This window comes from Lucilia sericata, unplaced genomic scaffold, assembly GCF_015586225.1.
Source record: "Lucilia sericata isolate MDLA Ls3-8-SP2 unplaced genomic scaffold, ASM1558622v1 Contig000576F_arrow, whole genome shotgun sequence".
Classification (NCBI taxonomy): domain Eukaryota; kingdom Metazoa; phylum Arthropoda; class Insecta; order Diptera; family Calliphoridae; genus Lucilia; species Lucilia sericata.
The window spans coordinates 158,687-178,162 of record NW_023994584.1 but is presented as its reverse complement, the minus strand read 5'-3'; the positions used below and the strand labels follow the sequence as shown (position 1 = coordinate 178,162).

The following is a 19,476-nucleotide window of genomic DNA, read 5'->3' as shown; positions in this document are numbered from 1 at the left end:
TACGTAGATGTGTAATACAATACTACTAAAAAAGGTGAAAAAGGGGAGTATAGCTAAACAGACAATAAGATAGAAAATATAGAGATACAAATGCAAATATAAATATAGAAAAAGAGCGTAGTGCGTAAATGGTCTACTTAAGATTTCTTTTACACTACATGCACACACTTTTAACATAGACACTCACACACACATACACATGTCAGTCAATGTTGAAGTTCTCAAACATATGTACATCGGTTATCCTTTTATGGTTGCGGTTACCCATTTATGCTAGCTGCTCTTTATACACCATTTCACACAATCAATTAAACTTTTAGGATTTAAAAAGAGAACTACTTTATACAAGTGTATTAATTCTCTCTAGAAAACAGTGATCGAAACCGAAATCTATTAGAGGCTTGAAAGCTTGTTTTATATACAATTTGAATATCAAGGAAACTTTGAAAATATGATTAGAAGAAAGTATAATAGATAGTCTATATATATATAGACTATTCCCTTTGAGCCGTCCACTACTCTAATATTGATGCAACCAAAAGAGAAATGTTTTGAATCAGGTATCGGTAGAGAGTAACAAGTTAGCTCTTTGAAATGGTGTTATTTTTAATACTGAGCTTATCAAAAAGCTCTTAAGATAGCTTTTTGCCGATACCAGTTTTTAATGATTATTTTGTGGGTTTTAAATGAGAATATATTAGAGCAGGTTAACATATTCATTAGAGAAATTTAATGTTTTTTCTTAGCTGTTAAGAGATTTGTTGGTGTTCTTAATGTATTTGTGTAAAAAGCCGATAAATATTTGGATGGATAAAGTTCATATAAAAGCTCTCTGTCCATATCAGCTACAAAGCATTTCATTCAATATCATCGGATAAAGCTTGTTAATTTTTGTTTTCATTTCTTTATATTAGGGATTGACAGAAATAGAAAACTTAGCTTTCTAAAGGAAAGCAGTAAAGCTCATAAGAAAGCTTTCTGCGTATCTCTGATCTTAAAGGTCAATTACAATTTGTCCCAACATACTACTCTTATTGGTCTAAAGCAGGCAGCAGCAGTAACTAATAAATGTGATCTCAGAAAAGATTAAGTCTGAAAACAAGAGAGCATTTGAAATCATAAAAAAGTTCTCTATGACTATCTCCGCTCTAAAACATTTCACGATATTCCTATATTGATTTACATCATTACGTGCAAACTCATTTCATTCAGTAGGCTAGCAATTTGCTCTCCTAGGAAATGATGTTTAGAAAATACATGAGTCCACGTACATATATAAAGGATTTTGGTTTATACTAAACACACATAATCAAAAGAGAAAAAGAAAATTTCTTTCAAGTATGGTGTCATTATCCTGAGATTATAACACTTTTACACAAACATACATAAAGGCATTATGTACTCAAACACAAAATAAAAGTAATCTGAACAAAATATTTAAAATTTTGTGTTAAAGTGTGTTTACAAAAGAACGTTGAAATCGGAGTGTATCTAAAAAAAGAGTGAGTTCTCAAAAGAACTTCAAAAGTTTTTTCTTTTTTTGAACTAATAAATAAATTTCAACAAATCTTTAATGCCTTGAGGTAATTTATTAAAGTCAGTTTAGTCATGAGGTGTTAAAATTACATATTACTTAATTAATTAATTTTATTGAATTAATGACAACTAAGAATTTCATTGCGTGTGTGAACGATTAATTGAATAAAAAGGAAATTGTAGTGGTGCATGTGTGTTGAAAATCTACACAGAGAAAATAATTTTGTGACAATAAATTTAATAGCTATTGTAGAAATAAGAAGTCTATTATTTTGTTTGTGCTTACCACAATTAGATTGCAGCAAACAAAATTAACAAAACCTATAGATTTGTGCATATCAAAATATATTCTCTCTGTGTATATTTTATTAAGTTTATCTGTTGCTTTTTATCTACATTTAGAAAAAGATAGTTCTTGTTTTTTGTTGCTGTTTTTGTTGCTATAAAAGGTAAAAGAAAATTAAAAGAATACAACACATTCTTCGAAACTATGCTACAAATAATAGAAAAAAAAGTAATGAGATAGATTATTATCATTGTTTTCATTCCATGTTACCAGAAACCTTAGTTCTTATACATATACAAATATAGAGAAAATTAAGAAAAGAAAAAACTAACAAAAAATTAAACAAAATAATCTTACCATCATCATCATCAATTAGATCTCCTAGATCAGGTTCATCGTCATCATCATCCTCATCGTCATCATCATCTTCATCGGCAGCTTGTGCGGCAACAGGAGCAACATCATTAACACCGGCAGCTTGTTGGCGCGCCAAAGCACGTTCCTGACGTTCGACTAGTTTAACGGGTGAAGCTTGAGCTTGTTGCAGTAACAGTACACTAAGTACACACAGTAAAATAACAAATTTCATTGTGATCTGGAAGAGAAAAGAAAAGGCAACAAAAATTATTAATACTTTGTTTTTTCAAAAGCGACAAAAAACCTATTAAAGTTTTAATTAAATTTTATTAGGAAAAAAATGTTTGTAATCATAAAATCAGTAATATTTATTAATAGATTTTAAGTGGAAATTGTATTTAATTATTTTAGTTTAATCTAAAAAAAAATTATCTCTGGTATAACAATAATGTTGAATTTTTGTGGCATCACTTGAAAAAAATGGTAACAATAAACCTATTACTGGCTTATGGTTTAAAAACTTTATTTATATATTTTTTATATTTTTAATAAAATTATTGGTATGTTACCACATACTGATACATACAAATTTGTTTATTTAATACATATTTTTTATATTCCCCTATAAATGTTAATAAATAAAAATTCAGCGGTAAAATGTGTATATTTATATGGTTTTTATTTAAAAGCATTTGAGGTTGATACTAACAGATTATATGATACCCTATAAAGCTGCTACACTGAAAATTTGAATCATAAGAGTTAATCAAAACCGTTATTCAAAGACTTTAAGTCCTACGAATTAGTTTTCAATGTGAAAAAGTTTAGTTTCGTTAAGGCAAACAAATGTTTCTGAAATTAAAATTCATTGACTTTCTGAGAAAGAATCATTCTTTTTATTTGCTCCGTTGCTTTCACTTGTAAGATCTCACATATATTTAAAACTCATGAGAGAGCTTGCTCGCTACTCTTTCTCAGTCTCAATGGTATTCGCTTGATCACATCAATTAACGAAAGGCATTTGACACTAACAGATTATATTGATACCCTATAATGCAGCTATACTTCAAATTTGAATCCAAAGAGTTAATGCTAAGACGTTCTTCAAGCACTCCAAGTTCAAAGAATTTGTATTCAATTTGAAAACGTCAAAATTTTCAGTTAAGGCAAACAAATGTTTCTGAAAATTCCACGACTTTCTGAGAAAGAATCATTCTATTTATTGCCTCCTATGTTTTCACATGTAAGCTCTCTCACGTATTCAAAACCAATCAGAGAACTAGCCTGCTAATCTCTGCCAATACTCCCTTGATCACATCAATTAACGAAAGGCTTTTTAGCAGTTATCGACAAAGAACTTTCTCATTTGCTCTATTGCTTTAATAAGTTTATATTTACCAACAAAAGCTTGATCGTCACTCTCTGCTCTCTAATATTACTGCACATCAATTAATCTCAAATGTTTAAAGTTTAGTAGATACGTTTAAGTATAAGCTTTTAACAGTTTTCATTATAAATTTCTAAAAATATGAAGCATTATTTTCAAGATACATATATACTAACTGCCTACCTGGACTATTATTATTTTATTATTACTGCTTCCTGAAAGCACTAATGCAGGACTTCTTGTTAGAGAAATACGATCCAAAAACATGTTTTGAATAATAATTTTCACCCTAATGAAAGTTCAAAACATGACAATTAAACACTGAAGCGTATAAATATTTATTATAACAAAAATAAAAGTTTGATCAAAAGCATACACTATTTTGATAACTTTATATAACAAAAATCTCTCTCCAATTTTAAAATATTAAAAAAAACTTTAACCTACTATAGCTATATAGAGTAAAAATGCGGATAAATATATATTTCGAACGTTTTGAATATAAAGTGTGATTTTATTTTTTTTACCAACTTTTTCTACGATATTTACATATCAGCCACCAAGAAGGTAACATTGGCGCAAAAATTCGAAAAACAAAAAAGTATCATTATTTGACATCAATACCTGTAACAATGTAGACACTGTATATCATTGTTCCCCGCCATATACACCCTCCCTCCCCCTAGAAAATGTTATTGTCAGTATAAATATTTTTGCAATATTATTTGTTTATATTTATGTTTTTTTGTTTTCATACTTTTTTTATTTACTATAGTATTTTTTTGTTCATTTTTTACAACTTTTTGTTTGTAAAATATATTTATTTTTGTGTGTATTTTTTTCCTGTACGGTAACATTACGTATTGACAGGTAAAATTGATGCATATTGTAAGTGTTAATAAAAAGGGTAATGGTGTTGGGCGGTATGGGTGGTTTAGGAAGGAAAATTACAAAAACATGTCAAATCTGTTTGCTATTTTTTCTTCACTTTTTTAGTGTATTTCCTGTTATTTAACAAAAAAAGTGGATAAAATGGAAGAAAAATGTAATGATCAATATGTGTACACATGAGTATTTTCAAGAAGTATGTATTTTCTGTTGAAAATTATATACATGGTCATTGTATGTCATTGTTTTCTGAATAAATGCAATAAAATCTCCATGTTAAATAAATAAAATAACCATTTACAGTTTGGTTTTATGTTTTAAAAATCGTTATTGGATTAATTACGAACATTTGTTCAAAGGTTTATGGTATTTTGGGGTATTCAGTTTCAATTATTTTGCACGGGGAGAGATTTGTTTTAATTTAAAATCGAAAACTTGATACCGACAAGAACTACAACTAAATTAAAACTGAACTAGAACTGAACTAGAACTGAACTAGAACTGAACTAGAACTGAACTAGAACTGAACTAGAACTGAACTAGAACTGAACTAGAACTGAAACTAGAACTGAACTAGAACTGAACTAGAACTGAACTAGAACTGAACTAGAACTGAACTAGAACTGAACTAGAACTGAACTAGAACTGAACTAGAACTGAACTAGAACTGAACTAGAACTGAACTAGAACTGAACTAGAACTGAACTAGAACTGAACTAGAACTGAACTAGAACTGAACTAGAACTGAACTAGAACTGAACTAGAACTGAATAGAACTGAACTAGACTGAAACTAGGAACGAACTAGAACTGAACTAGAAGGGAATAGAACTGAACTAGAACTGAACAGAAAACTGAAACTTAGAAAACTGAACTAGACTGAAACTAGAACTGAAACTGAACTGAACTAGAACGAACTGAACTGAAATTAGTAAATGCACTAGAACTGAACTATGAACTGAACTAGAACTGACTAGAACTGAAACTAGAACTGATCAAAAACTAAAAAGTTGGTGGTCAACTCAGCTATATTAATTTATTCGATTTCAGAAAAATTCTTTTAAAGTTCCCTAATAATACCTACATGTATATATATACATACATAAAATGTATTTCTAGAACATCTCTTATTTAACTTTAATCTTCCAAAAGCAATGTAAAATTTTGCTGCAACATTTTTTTTTTGTTAACCAAAACTTGTTTTACTCCCTATAATAACCAAGGTATCGAACTTTCGATTTTAATTAACGATACTATTTACATATACACTTTCTTTTATTGTGGAACAAGAATTTCCATTGAAATATCCCTTTATCGAACACAAACTGAACCAAAAGAAAAGAAAGTAATTTTTGTTAAAGGTGTGAGTTGTTATTGTAACTGCGACCAATGGGTGAGGAGAAATTCAATGTGGTACGCACAAAAATGTTGTAAACAGAAATACAATCATAATTGTGTATGCAAGCCACACGTACGTACGAGTATGTGTTTTTTTTTAGTGTCACAGAAAAAGTAAAAGTTTTTTATTTATTGTATACTTTTTGTCTAGTATGAATGAATGTCTTGTATGTGCATTTGTATTTATTGTAGTTTTTATAAGGAAACAAGTTTATTTTCTTTTTTTTTTTTTTTGTATTTTTTCCATACACCATTGAAATTTTAATAAAATTTGTCGCATTAAATTGATATTGATTGTTGATATTGCCAGTCAGCCAACAAACAAACAACAAGTCATACATATTGTCTACCTTTTGGCTTTGAAAAGAAGACATATTTTATAAAGAAAAAAATATTTATTTGTAATAAATTTTATTTATTTGTTATTTATGTGCCAATGTGTATATAAAAAGAATGAATAAAATTTACTTTTTCTTGTAATTGTTGACAAGTTATTGACGTAAAGGTATTTATTTATTATTCGTTTTTCAAATAACATAACGCTTGAATACAAACTTTTATATTTTAGAGATATTTTAATTTAGATATGTATATGTTTGTAAAGAATTGGCACATCAAATTTTCTTATAGATATTTTATTCAGTTTTTACTTAATAAAAGCCATTTTAAAATTGTTATAATTTATAGATAAAAAAAATTCTAAGGTAAGAGTTGGTGTTATCTAATAACACCCGTAGGACTAATAATTTCAAAGCTTTAGTATTTGTGTTTTTTTTTTCTTAAGATTTGAAGGACTTTTAATACAAATTTCTGGCAACATGCGTAAGTAAACATGTTTATAATTTTAACAATAACTTTTAAAGTAAGGTATGAAAAAGATTTTAAACCAAAAACACTTTACATGTTGTAAACAAAAACCAAAATTAAGTCAAGTAAAAGTAAACAAGTTTTTTTTTTCTCAACTTATTTTCTATTGTTGGCTGGATTTGTTTTTCTTTTCTGTTTCTCCACGTTGCAGTGGCTGTGTATTATTGTTTTGTTGAATACGCCAAAACGTCTGCTGTCGCTGTTGTTTTGTGTGTTGAATAAACCAGAAAAAAGTTTAAGTTTATCATGCAGTAAATATATATGTATATTTATATGAAACATATGTATATGTATGTATATTAGTATTTTGTGTGTGTTTTTTGCCCCAGCTGTTAAAGTTGTTGTAGCCTTCGCCTTTAGGCGCCACTACTAAAATCAGGTTACAACTATGTCAATATGTATTTGTATGTAGTAGGTTTCTTGCCACTGTTACTTTATAAGTGGTGGCTGCAGTAGCTGATAATAAAAAAAAATTCAAGACCCACTCGCACTCGAACGCACACAAACTTTTATGCTCTTAGCCACAAAATGCACATTGGTACGTAAAGTAACTTTTTCCAAGTGATTAATAACAGAATTTGCAGGATATGAACTTCATAAATACTTAACAAAGTTGTTAGTTAGTTACTTTGAAAGGAGGATTTAAATACTTCAAATCCGAAGAAATACTCCTAGGCCTCTATCGGGCCTACTGTGCTCTCCTTTTCTAGTACCTCAGGTACTAGACGAAAGTAGTAACGAAACAAACCAAGAAATTATAATCGGGCGAGGCCGACCATAGAAGATCATGTGATAAATTTCATTGAATTATCTTCAAAATGACGACATGCAGTTTGATTACTAGGTTTACAAACCCTATTCGAGGGTTTAGTTGTATGGGGGCTAGGTGAAATAATAGACCGATCTTAAGCATTTTCAATAAGCTTCGTCCCTGGGACAATAGAAGATCATGTACCAATTTTCATTAAAATATCTCCAAAATTGCGATCTGTAGTTACATTGCAAGGTTTACACGGACGGACAGACTGACGGACATAGCTAAATCGACTCAAAAAATGATTCTAAGCCGATTGGTATACTTTAAGGTGGATATAGGGCCAATATTATTCGTTACAAACATCAGCACAAAATATTATGCGTTACAAACATCAGCACAAACCCAATATACCCTCCCACTAAAGTGGTGTATAATGACCCTTCAAATTATACTTTTTAATATGTTTTATTGAGTATCGGAAAAATTATTCGAAGAACTTAGAATAGACTTTTATGCTTTAAATTTTTTTGCAAATTTTCTCCTCAACTACACCACTGTTGACACTTATATGCAATAGAAACATATATATATGCACATAATTGTAAATATGTGTGGATCTGATCCAAAAACCCGACACAGTTTTGTGTGTACAAATCTAAAGCATCACTACCACCACATAACTAACTGACAGATAAAACTGGCTGAATGACAGTGATTTTATGTACACACACACACACATACATATGTATGTATGTATGTATGTATGTAGAAGAAATGTTTGAATGAATAAATGACTGACTGAATGTTGTCTGTCTGTCTAGTGGTATGAGCCAAGAGTGAAAGCGGTTTGGTTATAAGTGATTATATACCTTGTACACAAATTAAGTATGTGGCAAAGAGGTGCAGATGGTTGATGATAAGTAGTAAGTGGTATGTTTAGTCATTTATTTAAGATTGTATGTACAAACATGTATACCCACAACTAAAGACTACATTGGTAAAAGGCTTATACTTGCAGCTCAAGTTGAAAGATGTCTTTTTATGAAATCTTAATTTTCCCGCAAAATGCCAAAAAAAAAGGCAAGAAAATAAACTAAAACAAGAAAATATATGTTATTGCTTGACATTGGTTTTACTGGTTTAGTGACAATGATTTCAATTATATTTTCTGGGTTAAAATGAAAAAAAAAAACATGTTAATATGACCTAGTGTTTTTCTTTTTTTTTTGGAGTAGGTAAACATTTAATGTTGTAGTTCAATTAAAGTAATTACTTTAAACATACATTTCGAAGTTGTTGTTTTTTTTTCTGCTGCTAATGCTGTTACTAAGTACTTGTAATTTTGTTGATTATAAAACTTTTTCATTAAAAACTCTTAAATGGTTTTCTTTTATTTCCATTTTTATTTGCTATTTAGTTTTTTTCTGCTTTTTTCCCAACTACAACTTACATATTTTGCATTTACATTGCAAAACCTTTGTACAGCAGGGAAAAATAGAAATAAACATAAAATAAAACGGAAAAGACTTACTACATCAGTGACAACAAGGTAAGGCTTTGGTAAAATTTATATATGTATATGTATTTGTTTATACAGAAAGTATGAAAAAAAAACAAAGTTTTAATCAATAATTCCCTGAACTAAAGTCTCAGCTGCAAACTTCTATAAAGTCTTATAACACATAAGAACAACCACCTGAACATACGTACAATATTCGTTCATTCATATCTACGACAAGTTAGGAAAAATCCTTGTTACCTTATACTTTATACTCAAAGTAGTTGTTTGTGTTTTTTTGTTGCTACTATTTATGTTGTTGCTATTGCTGCTGTTAGTTTCAATGCAATGACAGCTAACAATGTTGTTATACTACCCAATGTTGGGAAGTTCAATTTTGTTAGTTTATGGAAGGAACGAACGTACGTTTGTTGTTGCGAAAAACAAAAACAGTCAACGACAACAAACAAATACAAGTTTGAAAAAGTTTAAGTTACTGACAAATTGGATGCATTCTATAAAAAATAAAATATTGGCTAAATCGTTGGCAAATGCTGAACTAGAACTGAACTAGAACTGAACTAGAACTAGAACTAGAACTAGAACTACTAGAACTGAACTAGAACTGAACTAGAACTGAACTAGAACTGAACTAGAACTGAACTAGAACTGAACTAGAACTGAACTAGAACTGAACTAGAACTGAACTAGAACTGAACTAGAACTGAACTAGAACTGAACTAGAACTGAACTAGAACTAAACTAGAACTGAACTAGAACCGAACTAGAACTGAACTAGAACTAACTAGAACTGAACTAGAACTGAACTAGAACTGAACTAGAACTGAACTAGAACTGAACTAGAACTGAACTAGAACTGAACTAGAACTGAACTAGAACTGAACTAGAACTGAACTAGAACTGAACTAGAACTGAACTAGAATTGAACTAGAACTGAACTAGAACTGAACTAGAACTGAACTAGAACTGAACAGAACTAGAACTGAACTAGAACTGAACTAGAACTGAACTAAACTGAACTAGAACTGAACTAGAACTGAACTAGAACTGAACTAGAACTGAACTAGAACTGAACTAGAACTGAACTAGAACTGAACTAGAACTGAACTAGAACTGAACTAGAACTGAACTAGAACTGAACTAGAACTGAACTAGAACTGAACTAGAACTGAACTAGAACTGAACTAGAACTGAACTAGAACTGAACTAGAACTGAACTAATGAAGCTAGAACTGAACTAGAACTGAACTAGAACTGACTAGAACTGAACTAGAACTGAACTAGAACTGAACTAGAACTGAACTAGAACTGAACTAGAACTGAACTAGAACTGAACTAGAACTGAACTAGAACTGAACTAGAACTGAACTAGAACTGAACTAGAACTGAACTAGAACTGAACTAGAACTGAACTAGAACTACTAAACTGAACTAGAACTGAACTAGAACTGAACTAAAACTGAACTAAACTGAACTAGAACTGAACTAGAACTGAACTAGAACTGAACTAGAACTGACTAGAACTGAACTAGAACTGAACTAGAACTGAACTAGAACTGAACTAGAACTGAACTAGAACTGAACTAGAACTGAACTAGAACTGAACTAGAACTGAACTAGAACTGAACTAGAACTGAACTAGAACTGAACTAGAACTGAACTAGAACTGAACTAGAACTGAACTAGAACTGAACTAGAACTGAACTAGAACTGAACTAAACTGAACTAGAACTGAACTAGAACTGAACTAGAACTGAACTAGAACTGAACTAGAACTGAACTAGAACTGAACTAGAACTGAACTAGAACTGAACTAGAACTGAACTAGAACTGAACTAGAACTGAACTAGAACTGAACTAGAACTGAACTAGAACTGAACTAGAACTGAACTAACTGAACTAGAACTGAACTAGAACTGAACTAGAACTGAACTAGAACTGAACTAGAATTAGAACTGAACTAGAACTGAACTAGAACTGAACTAGAACTGAACTAGAACTGAACTAGAACTAGAACTAGAACTGAACTAGAACTGAACTAGAACTGAACTAGAACTGAACTAGAACTGAACTAGAACTGAACTGGAACTGAACTAGAACTGAACTAGAACTGAACTAGAACTGAACTAGAACTGAACTAGAACTAGAACTGAACTAGAACTGAACTAGAACTGAACTAGAACTGAACTAGAACTGAACTAGAACTGAACTAGAACTGAACTAGAACTGAACTAGAACTGAACAGAACTGAACTAGAACTGAATTAGAACTGAACTAGAACTGAAAACAACTGCTTCCTATGCTCCAATAAGGAAAATGTAGGGTATCTATTACCAATAGAGATGCTTTTACAAACTACAAGTAGGTTAAGTATAAAACGTGTACATACATACAAATCTTTGAACATTTACCAACACATGCAGCGTGTTTTTTTTAATATATGCAATACTTTTATAATATATTTATGTATTTACAAATACTATATCAACACATATATATGTATATATTCAAATATGTGTTCATACATACTATTTGAATTTTACGCAAAAAGAGAAATAGCAAAAAGCAAAATTAAGTTGATAGAACATTATTAAGTTTTGGCTAAAAGTTTTAACTACAATAGCAATTTAATGTCACACAATATATACTATAGTTTTACCCAATTTTTGATACGCACTAATAATGAAAAGTGCTTTGAAAAACATAAGAATGATGGGATTGAAATTTTTGCCTTGTAGCAACCAGCAGGTGATAGATTTAGAAACATTAAGAAAAATCTCAACAATAAATATTGTAGCTATATTTTAAACATTTTTTTTTTTTTGAGATTTCAGTAACTAAAAACTCACATTTACAACTGCCCCTTAACAATACGCCCCCAGTATGTATGCAATTCCTTTATACTATGTGTTAACTGCTGGCATACTGTTCAAATTTCTATAAATTCCAAAATGTCACATGTGCTTGTGTATGTTGTTTTGTGCAAAATATCTTTAAATGTTATTAAAACTTTGTCAATTAGCTGCTGTTGCTTAAGACAGCTCCTGCTGCTGAAGTTGTTTCAGCTCAAAAAGAGACAGGTAAAATGCAGTTTGTTCAAAGTGTACTAAGTAGAACTTTGGTTTTGGTGTTAATAATAAATAACGATAAATCGAAAACATATCATCATTGATAAAGATGACGAGGATTTTTCTCATCTGGGAAAGAAAGTTTTTTTACCCAAAAAAGCTTTTTGCTGTTGAAGAAAACTTAATATATGACCGAGAAGTTAATTAAAAAAAGAAAGGGAAAACTAAAATTGAATTTTTGCTAATGTTTTTTATTGAAAATTGAAATTTTTAAACTTCATTTTGTACAGGTGATGCAGGAGTAGGAATTTTAATATTTTATATTAGTATAAGAGAAAAAGCTTCAACATTTTATAAGAGATATTGTAAATATTTTAAAAAAGAAAATTATTACTAGAATGTATGAAGTAAGCCACATTTTCTGCATGCTAATTATGTTGCTAATCGACAGAGATTTAGTACTTGTGGGAAGAGCATGAATGCTCATATGAGAGTTCTTTGCGTTCCACCATTTGTAGCATACTTTTAGGGTAAGGAAATTTAAAGTAATTATGGCAAATGTTCAAAATAAATTTATTTATCATTTGCAACACTTTCTTTAATCTAAATTTCACCTTTTTCTTTTTAATTTAATTTTAGCAATCTTTATTTCTTTACACGCAACACAACTTTGCTACAAGTTTTACCTTCAAGTTATACATTTACACATTAACTTGTCTTTGATCTACTAATTTCCTTTGGCAAAATGCTGCGTTTTTTTCTTTTGTCGAAACTAAAGTATTGAAAACCCAATTTAACTTAATACATAAAATAATACATTTAAATTAATATAATAGCATTTAAAAAGATATTTAAGTAGTACAATCTACACCACATATATAGTTCAATTAATAGAAATGGTAAAGTGTAAGTTTTAGCAAGAAAATAGAAAAAAAAGTACAGAAAAGCAAAAAAAGGAAAATATTAAGTGCACTGACATTGATGTAGATACGTTTAAGTAAGTGTTAGTGTGTGAGTAATGTGCGTGTGTGCGCACTTTAACAAACAACCTTTGTAAAATAATATAGATCAGGGGTCAGCATAGAAGAGAATACTAAGACGGCTTTTCTGAAAACAAATTAGCTTAATGAGTTTCTTCGGTAGTCGTTCCCGTTTCATATACCGACCACTGATTTGTATATATATTTACTCAAGTAACCAACTATCTCAATTCTTACCAACCAAACTTCAGTACATTTTTGTACCTAATTTACTACATACTAGACAACATGAATAGACATTTAAACATACAGACTTACAAAGAACTCTGCAATAACAACAACTAACAAAAGGTAGAACTACCCAAAAGTTTTACTAGGAGTCAATGTATCCATTTAAAACAACATTTTTCTCATTAGGGGTAATGATTACATAAAACAATTCAATTACTTGTAATGTATAATTGAACAATAACCCATTATAATTATTTGTAATTGAAGTTTTTCCAATTACAATAACCAATTACAATTACTTGTAATTGAAGTTGCGTTAATTACAATTATATGTAATTATAATTGAAGTTTACCAATTGTAATTACTTGTAATTGTAATTTAAGTGTTACTAATTACAAATTACATGTAATTATGAGAGAAAACAGTCGCAATTACAAGTTATTGTATTTGAAAATTCTTCGATTACAATAACAAGTAATTATAATTGGCAAAATACAATTACAAGTAATTGAAATTGACAAAACTTGAATTACAAAGAATTTTAATTGTTAAAATTACTGCAAATGTGATTGTAATTGAAAATGTAATCATTGACCCCCAAGTCTAATGTATGTATCTAATGTAATGAAGAGAAAATTATAATTACTATATAGGTAGGTCTAAAACTGAGAATATCTTTATTTAAAACACTAAAAGTAGTCTATTATATAAGCAATTACTTATTATCCATGCTGTGAATTAAAGTCTCATATATTGTTAAAAACTGTAATCAAAAAAATTGTTTGTTGATATAAGGAATCATCTGTAGTTCGGGACAGTCTTTAAGAACTGTTAGGTTCTTCTTGCTAGCATAAAAGTTTGAATCATTGTTTGAATGCAGTATGCTGAAAACAAAAACAGAAACTTACAAACAGAATGAAACAACAAAACAAAAACATTACTATTATGCACTACAACACTTAATAGCTTGTCTTCTTTTTTATTCCCAAGATTTTTCATGCAGCTAAAAACCCAGCGAAGATAGATGTTACAGACGTTAAACAAAAATAATGGGCTTACTTCAGGCCAACACAGCTAAAAATCTTAACGTTTTGTAATCTTTCTCAAAGAGATTCAAATTCACATGAATTTGTCATTTAAAATAGATTTGATGTGAAGTTTTGTGGCTAAATTTGTTATAATGAAAACTAAACTGATCTTACTGTTAAGAAAGCCCTAAAGCTTAAGTTATTGTCAAAGGTAAAAAAGTTTTTATTCTAGATCTACATCTTCGTCTATAGCAGTCAATCTACTGTCATATTGGGAATAAACACCTCTTATAGTTTGGAAATCAATAAGTATCAAATATTTCTTAAGCGTCCCTCAATTTTCAAAACTCATATGAATGCTATCGCGCATAACTTCACAAAACATCTTTTTTTCTGTTGAGAAATCTGTAATTTTATTAAAAAGTTCGATTTCAAGTCTTAATGTTTGTTGGGTTATTTGCTAGATATGTTGTTGCGTTTATTTGCCTGTATTAGTTTCCTCACTCACTCTATATGATGGTAGATGTTTATAAATAGTTGTTTTTACCATCCATTCATTTGTTTTTGTTGTTGTTGTTTTGCTCTCTTAATGAAAACAGGAAACAACACTTGAGATATTTGTTGTATTACGGTTTTGTGTGTTAGTGTTGTATTTATCTTTTAACAGTTTTTTCCCCATTTTTTCACAATTTTCTTTATTTTTCAAGTTTCAGTTTAAGTTTTCGGTTATACATACATATACATACATACGTATGTATAAGCTGACCATTTAATATTAATGAAGAGTTTTGTATCTGTATTTTTCGATTTTAATGTTTGCATTGACATTGTGGCAATTAAGGAAAAATTGCTAAGAAATTAGATTTTAAATAAGGATTTTTCCCTAAAATTTCAGGCTGTTTGAAACTTAAAAAAACTTAAATTTTTGAAAAATACTCTCAGTATTGTAATCTATAACAAGGAACCTTAGAAAATCTGCAAAATGAAAATAAGTTCGTATAGGTTCTATTTAGCCTTTTGAAGGTTGTTGTTGTTATTTTTGAGGGAATTATTAAGTATTTTTCAAAAAATAGGTTCCATTTACTTTTCGAAGGACGTTGTTCTTATTTTTGAGAGAATAATTAAGGATTTCGCAAAATCAAAGCATACTTTTTGGAGTTTAACCTTTGTACATATATTTGAAAGCATTTTTCTACATAATTAAAATCTGTTATTTTTTTTACAAAGATTCTAAAATTTATTTGATTTTAATTTGAAAAATATAACGTTTTAACCTATTTGTTTTGGAGTTATATTAAGGATTTAGCTGTCTGTTTCATTTTGAAATAATATTGAACCAAACAACTATTTGGAGTTCTTTAAGAAAAGCCTATATAAAACAATTGCTCTAAAGAACAATACTTTTGACACAATTCTTTATTATCTTAGCCACCCTAATAGTATGCAATAGACAAACATAAACAAATAACTAAGTGCTCACATACATACATATGAAGAAATATATTTATATTACTACATATACATATAATTCTTTAAAAATAAATTTGTTGTTATTTTAACTAAAACTAGTGTTTTATACTATTTTATTTGCTGCCATTTCTTTTTTTTTTTTGCTATATATTGCTGTGAGTGTTTTTAGTTTTACTGTTTGTGTCTAAGAAAAGTGGTTGTAGTGTCAAGAAGGATACGTTTAAATTTCCTGAATTTCAACAATATAATAAAGTAGTTTTTCCTCAGCAACTAGGTCAACTGTAAGAAGCAGCGTTAAAAAGATAACTAACTCTTTGAATATTGTGTGGATATGTGTGTTGGGGGAAAAAAACTTATCCAAATATTAACAACAACAGACAAAAGCAGCAACCAGATTCTTTACACTTAATAGTTACTAACTCAAATGCACTCATAAACACACATTTAGTTACTCACATATGTTTTAAAACATATACTTACATACAGTAGGTATGTATGTTTGTAAAAAAGATAAAAGCAAGGAACAACTTTAAGAAAATAGAAACCACTAAAGAGTGCAAGTTTTAAATGACCAAAAACTGCAGCGGCTAAATAACTGCAAGATATAAAACCATTTTTATTTTAAAGTGGCACACAAAGTATTGGGAAAAAAGTTTTGTTTGAGAGAAGAAAAAAAAAACTGACCTAACATTTGCTCTACATACCAATGGTTACTACTGGCGTGAACAATATAATCAGCCACTATTAAAATAGCCAATAACAGCAACCAAAACTAAACCATGTCTTAACAATTACGAAAGGAAGCGTCAAAGTTCTTAAGCTGAAGCTAGTGCGAAGGGGGGCAAACTCTCTGCTTACTGACACCTACTACAGATCCACATATAACAAATCTCAAGATTTTTAGAAATCGTACTTCTTGGGAGAGGGATAGTATGAAAATATCTGAAAACTAAATCATCAACTTAATCAATAGTCTGGAAAATTGGTTATTTCATGGGAAACTTTTCAAACACTTTCCCGTCTAGCCTCGTTTGTATAAAATAAGTTCTATATTCGTTTGGAGATGTGTGAAAATGCAGAACAAGTTTAAAAAAAAGCCAAAAGCAAAGAAAATTCCCCAAATAATGATAACAAACAAAAGTTATTTCTTTATACACTTAAAAAATAATTTAATACAACCCATATGTTCACTAGACTACTGCAAGTTTTATATGGGAAAATCATCATATAGAAAATGCAAAATCTTAGTAAAAAAAATTTAAGATTTTATTTAATAAAAAATGTTTAAACTATAGGACTCAGAGGGAAAATCGTAAGAGAATTGTTTTTAAAGTTATAGCCGCGTGACAAGTGCAAAGAGGATGTAAAGCAAAGGAACGTTATAATCAGTTAATTTAACACATTACTTTCATAACAGGAATGTTCCTTTTTAGGTTTCATTTTCATAAGTTTCTGAAGTCATGATTATGTTATCATTTGGAAGCACTTATAATGTTGTTTGAAAAATTTTAATTTTTGATGTTTTTACCGTATAAGTTATTTCAGATTATTTTCATAATATATCACTGAATTATAAGCCATTGTCATTCCTGTACAAAATAACTTCCTAGAAATCAAAAAAGAAGTTAAAGTTTGCTTTTCATTAGTTGCAAATCTGTGCTGCAGAAACTAAATATATCATGTCAATACGTATTTTTGTCCAATAAGTTATGTTAGGTAAACATGCAAGTCGGCTTGGGATGCCCTTCAATGACAGTAGTTGCAAAAATACAGAATGAATAAAACCTTGGCAACTACATCATATCCATAATTAGTGAGTTATCTGGGTTCAAACTTAATGACATGTTGAGATTTCTTATGGCTATATGCTGGATCTAATACTATACAATACTACATCTGATAAGTGTTGTAGTCCTACATAGAGGGATAAAGAAAGAAGTAGCAAATCGATACCAAACTGTTTATAATTTTTCAATAACATCCGTTGTCAAACTATATACATACGTACGACAACATTATGTAATGTTGACAACATTGCAACAATTCGTTGTAGGAATCTAAATTTTATACACATCCGTTGTCCAAATGTTAACAAACGTGGTAAGCTCATTATTGACAAACAATCCGTTGATTATAGTGAGTTTACCACGTTTGTGAACATTTATGGCAACGGATGTGTATAAAATTCAGATTTCGACAACGAATTGTTGCAATGTTGACAACGCAACGTGACATAGTGTTGTCGTACGTATGTATGTATACTTTGACAACGGATGTTATTGAAAAATTATAAAATCTTTGATGTCAATTTGGTACCAGGCGTGTATATATATTTTTCCCTTTGTGTAGAAAAACTGAAACCCTTCAATTCTATTTGATTGCTTGTGCAAACTAAACTACTATGATAACCAAGCAACCATTACCGGAATCAATCTCTGCGACTACTGGACCAGTCAAATTACTCTCCCACTTAGGAAATTTGGATAATATTTTTGGTTAAATAGACAAATAGAACAAAAAAATTTATTCAGATGAAAAAACAAGTAGGAAAGTATAGTCGGACATGGCCTATATGTTGTTATGTTAAATTTTACATTAATTCCGATCAATTTAAGCAATTTATTGTATGGAGGCTAGGGTCAAACGATGGCCCATCATTATACAACTCGGCATAATCATTTATGACTATATAAAACTTAGTTTTTGGAGAGATAGTAGTATATTTGACGTAGTTATGAGTTATAAACCTCAAATCGGAAGGTCAGGTTGTATGGAGGCTAAGTGAAATAATCAACCGATTACAACCATTTTCAATAGGCAATAGGTCCTTGTAACGAAATGGACAGCCAGCCAGCATGTCTTAATCGATTTAGAAAATGATTCCTGGTCGATTGGTAATATCAGCACAAACGCATTATAATTAGGTCAAAGTTAAAAGTCTTTGTTATTGAATCAGGAACTTTGTTGGATATTCTACAGAGATTTTTCCAAATTTTGAACAGTTTAATATGAAATCCTCCTTATATTCTAGCATCTCTATGTTTAAAACAGTTTGCAAAAATTGCAATTGAATTTTCTACTTTTCTTATTTCCTTATATACACCACAATACAATCTTCACTACTTGTTTACCACATTTCTAACATTCCTGATTTTGTTAATATTTTTTTTTTTATTTCTTATTTGGGTTTTTTACTTTCAGCAGCAGCAAAATTAAGGGAAATATACTGAATTGATCATGGCAGGAGTAACGCCTAGAAATTTTCTGAAATCTTATACAATTTTATGACCATGATACTACTGCCATCCTTTCCCTGTGTAAAAGGCAGGATGGGGTCTTGATATGTAGTTACACTTGGGGGTAATACAATTTTTTAACAAAACCAAGCCTATAAAAGAATTAAAGAACTTAAGCTTAAGTAAAAAAAGTCTAAAATGCTGTTGTTGGGTATGTAGCATTCGTTTAAGCCGATTATAATATTCTTACTTGTTTGCTCTCTAATACTCTAAACAAATAATAAATTTTCTTTCGTTTTGTTTTACTTTAACCTGCTTTCAAGGAAAACTAGTTGAGAGTATGAAAAACTATGAGGAAAAGCTTAAAAGAAAATAAATAAAAATAGTTAGAAGAGCAAAAACGAAAAAAATTGTATCGAAGTATTGCTTAAAAACTTAAGTGATAATAGTTTATCATACATACTTGTA

At 29.7% G+C, this 19,476-nt stretch overlaps 1 protein-coding gene across 4 annotated transcripts in view; it reads right to left on the bottom strand.

The window, feature by feature from the left end:
• LOC119606394 (acidic repeat-containing protein) overlaps positions 1-19,476 on the bottom strand; it is a 40,048-nt gene that overhangs the window by 18,436 nt on the left and 2,136 nt on the right. For all 4 annotated transcript variants that reach the window (XM_037959845.1, XM_037959843.1, XM_037959841.1 and 1 more), the window contains exon 2: positions 2,180-2,417. In XM_037959845.1, the coding sequence (XP_037815773.1) occupies positions 2,180-2,411 (232 nt within the window). In that variant the 5' untranslated portion in view covers positions 2,412-2,417. The remainder of the gene's footprint in view (positions 1-2,179; positions 2,418-19,476) is intronic.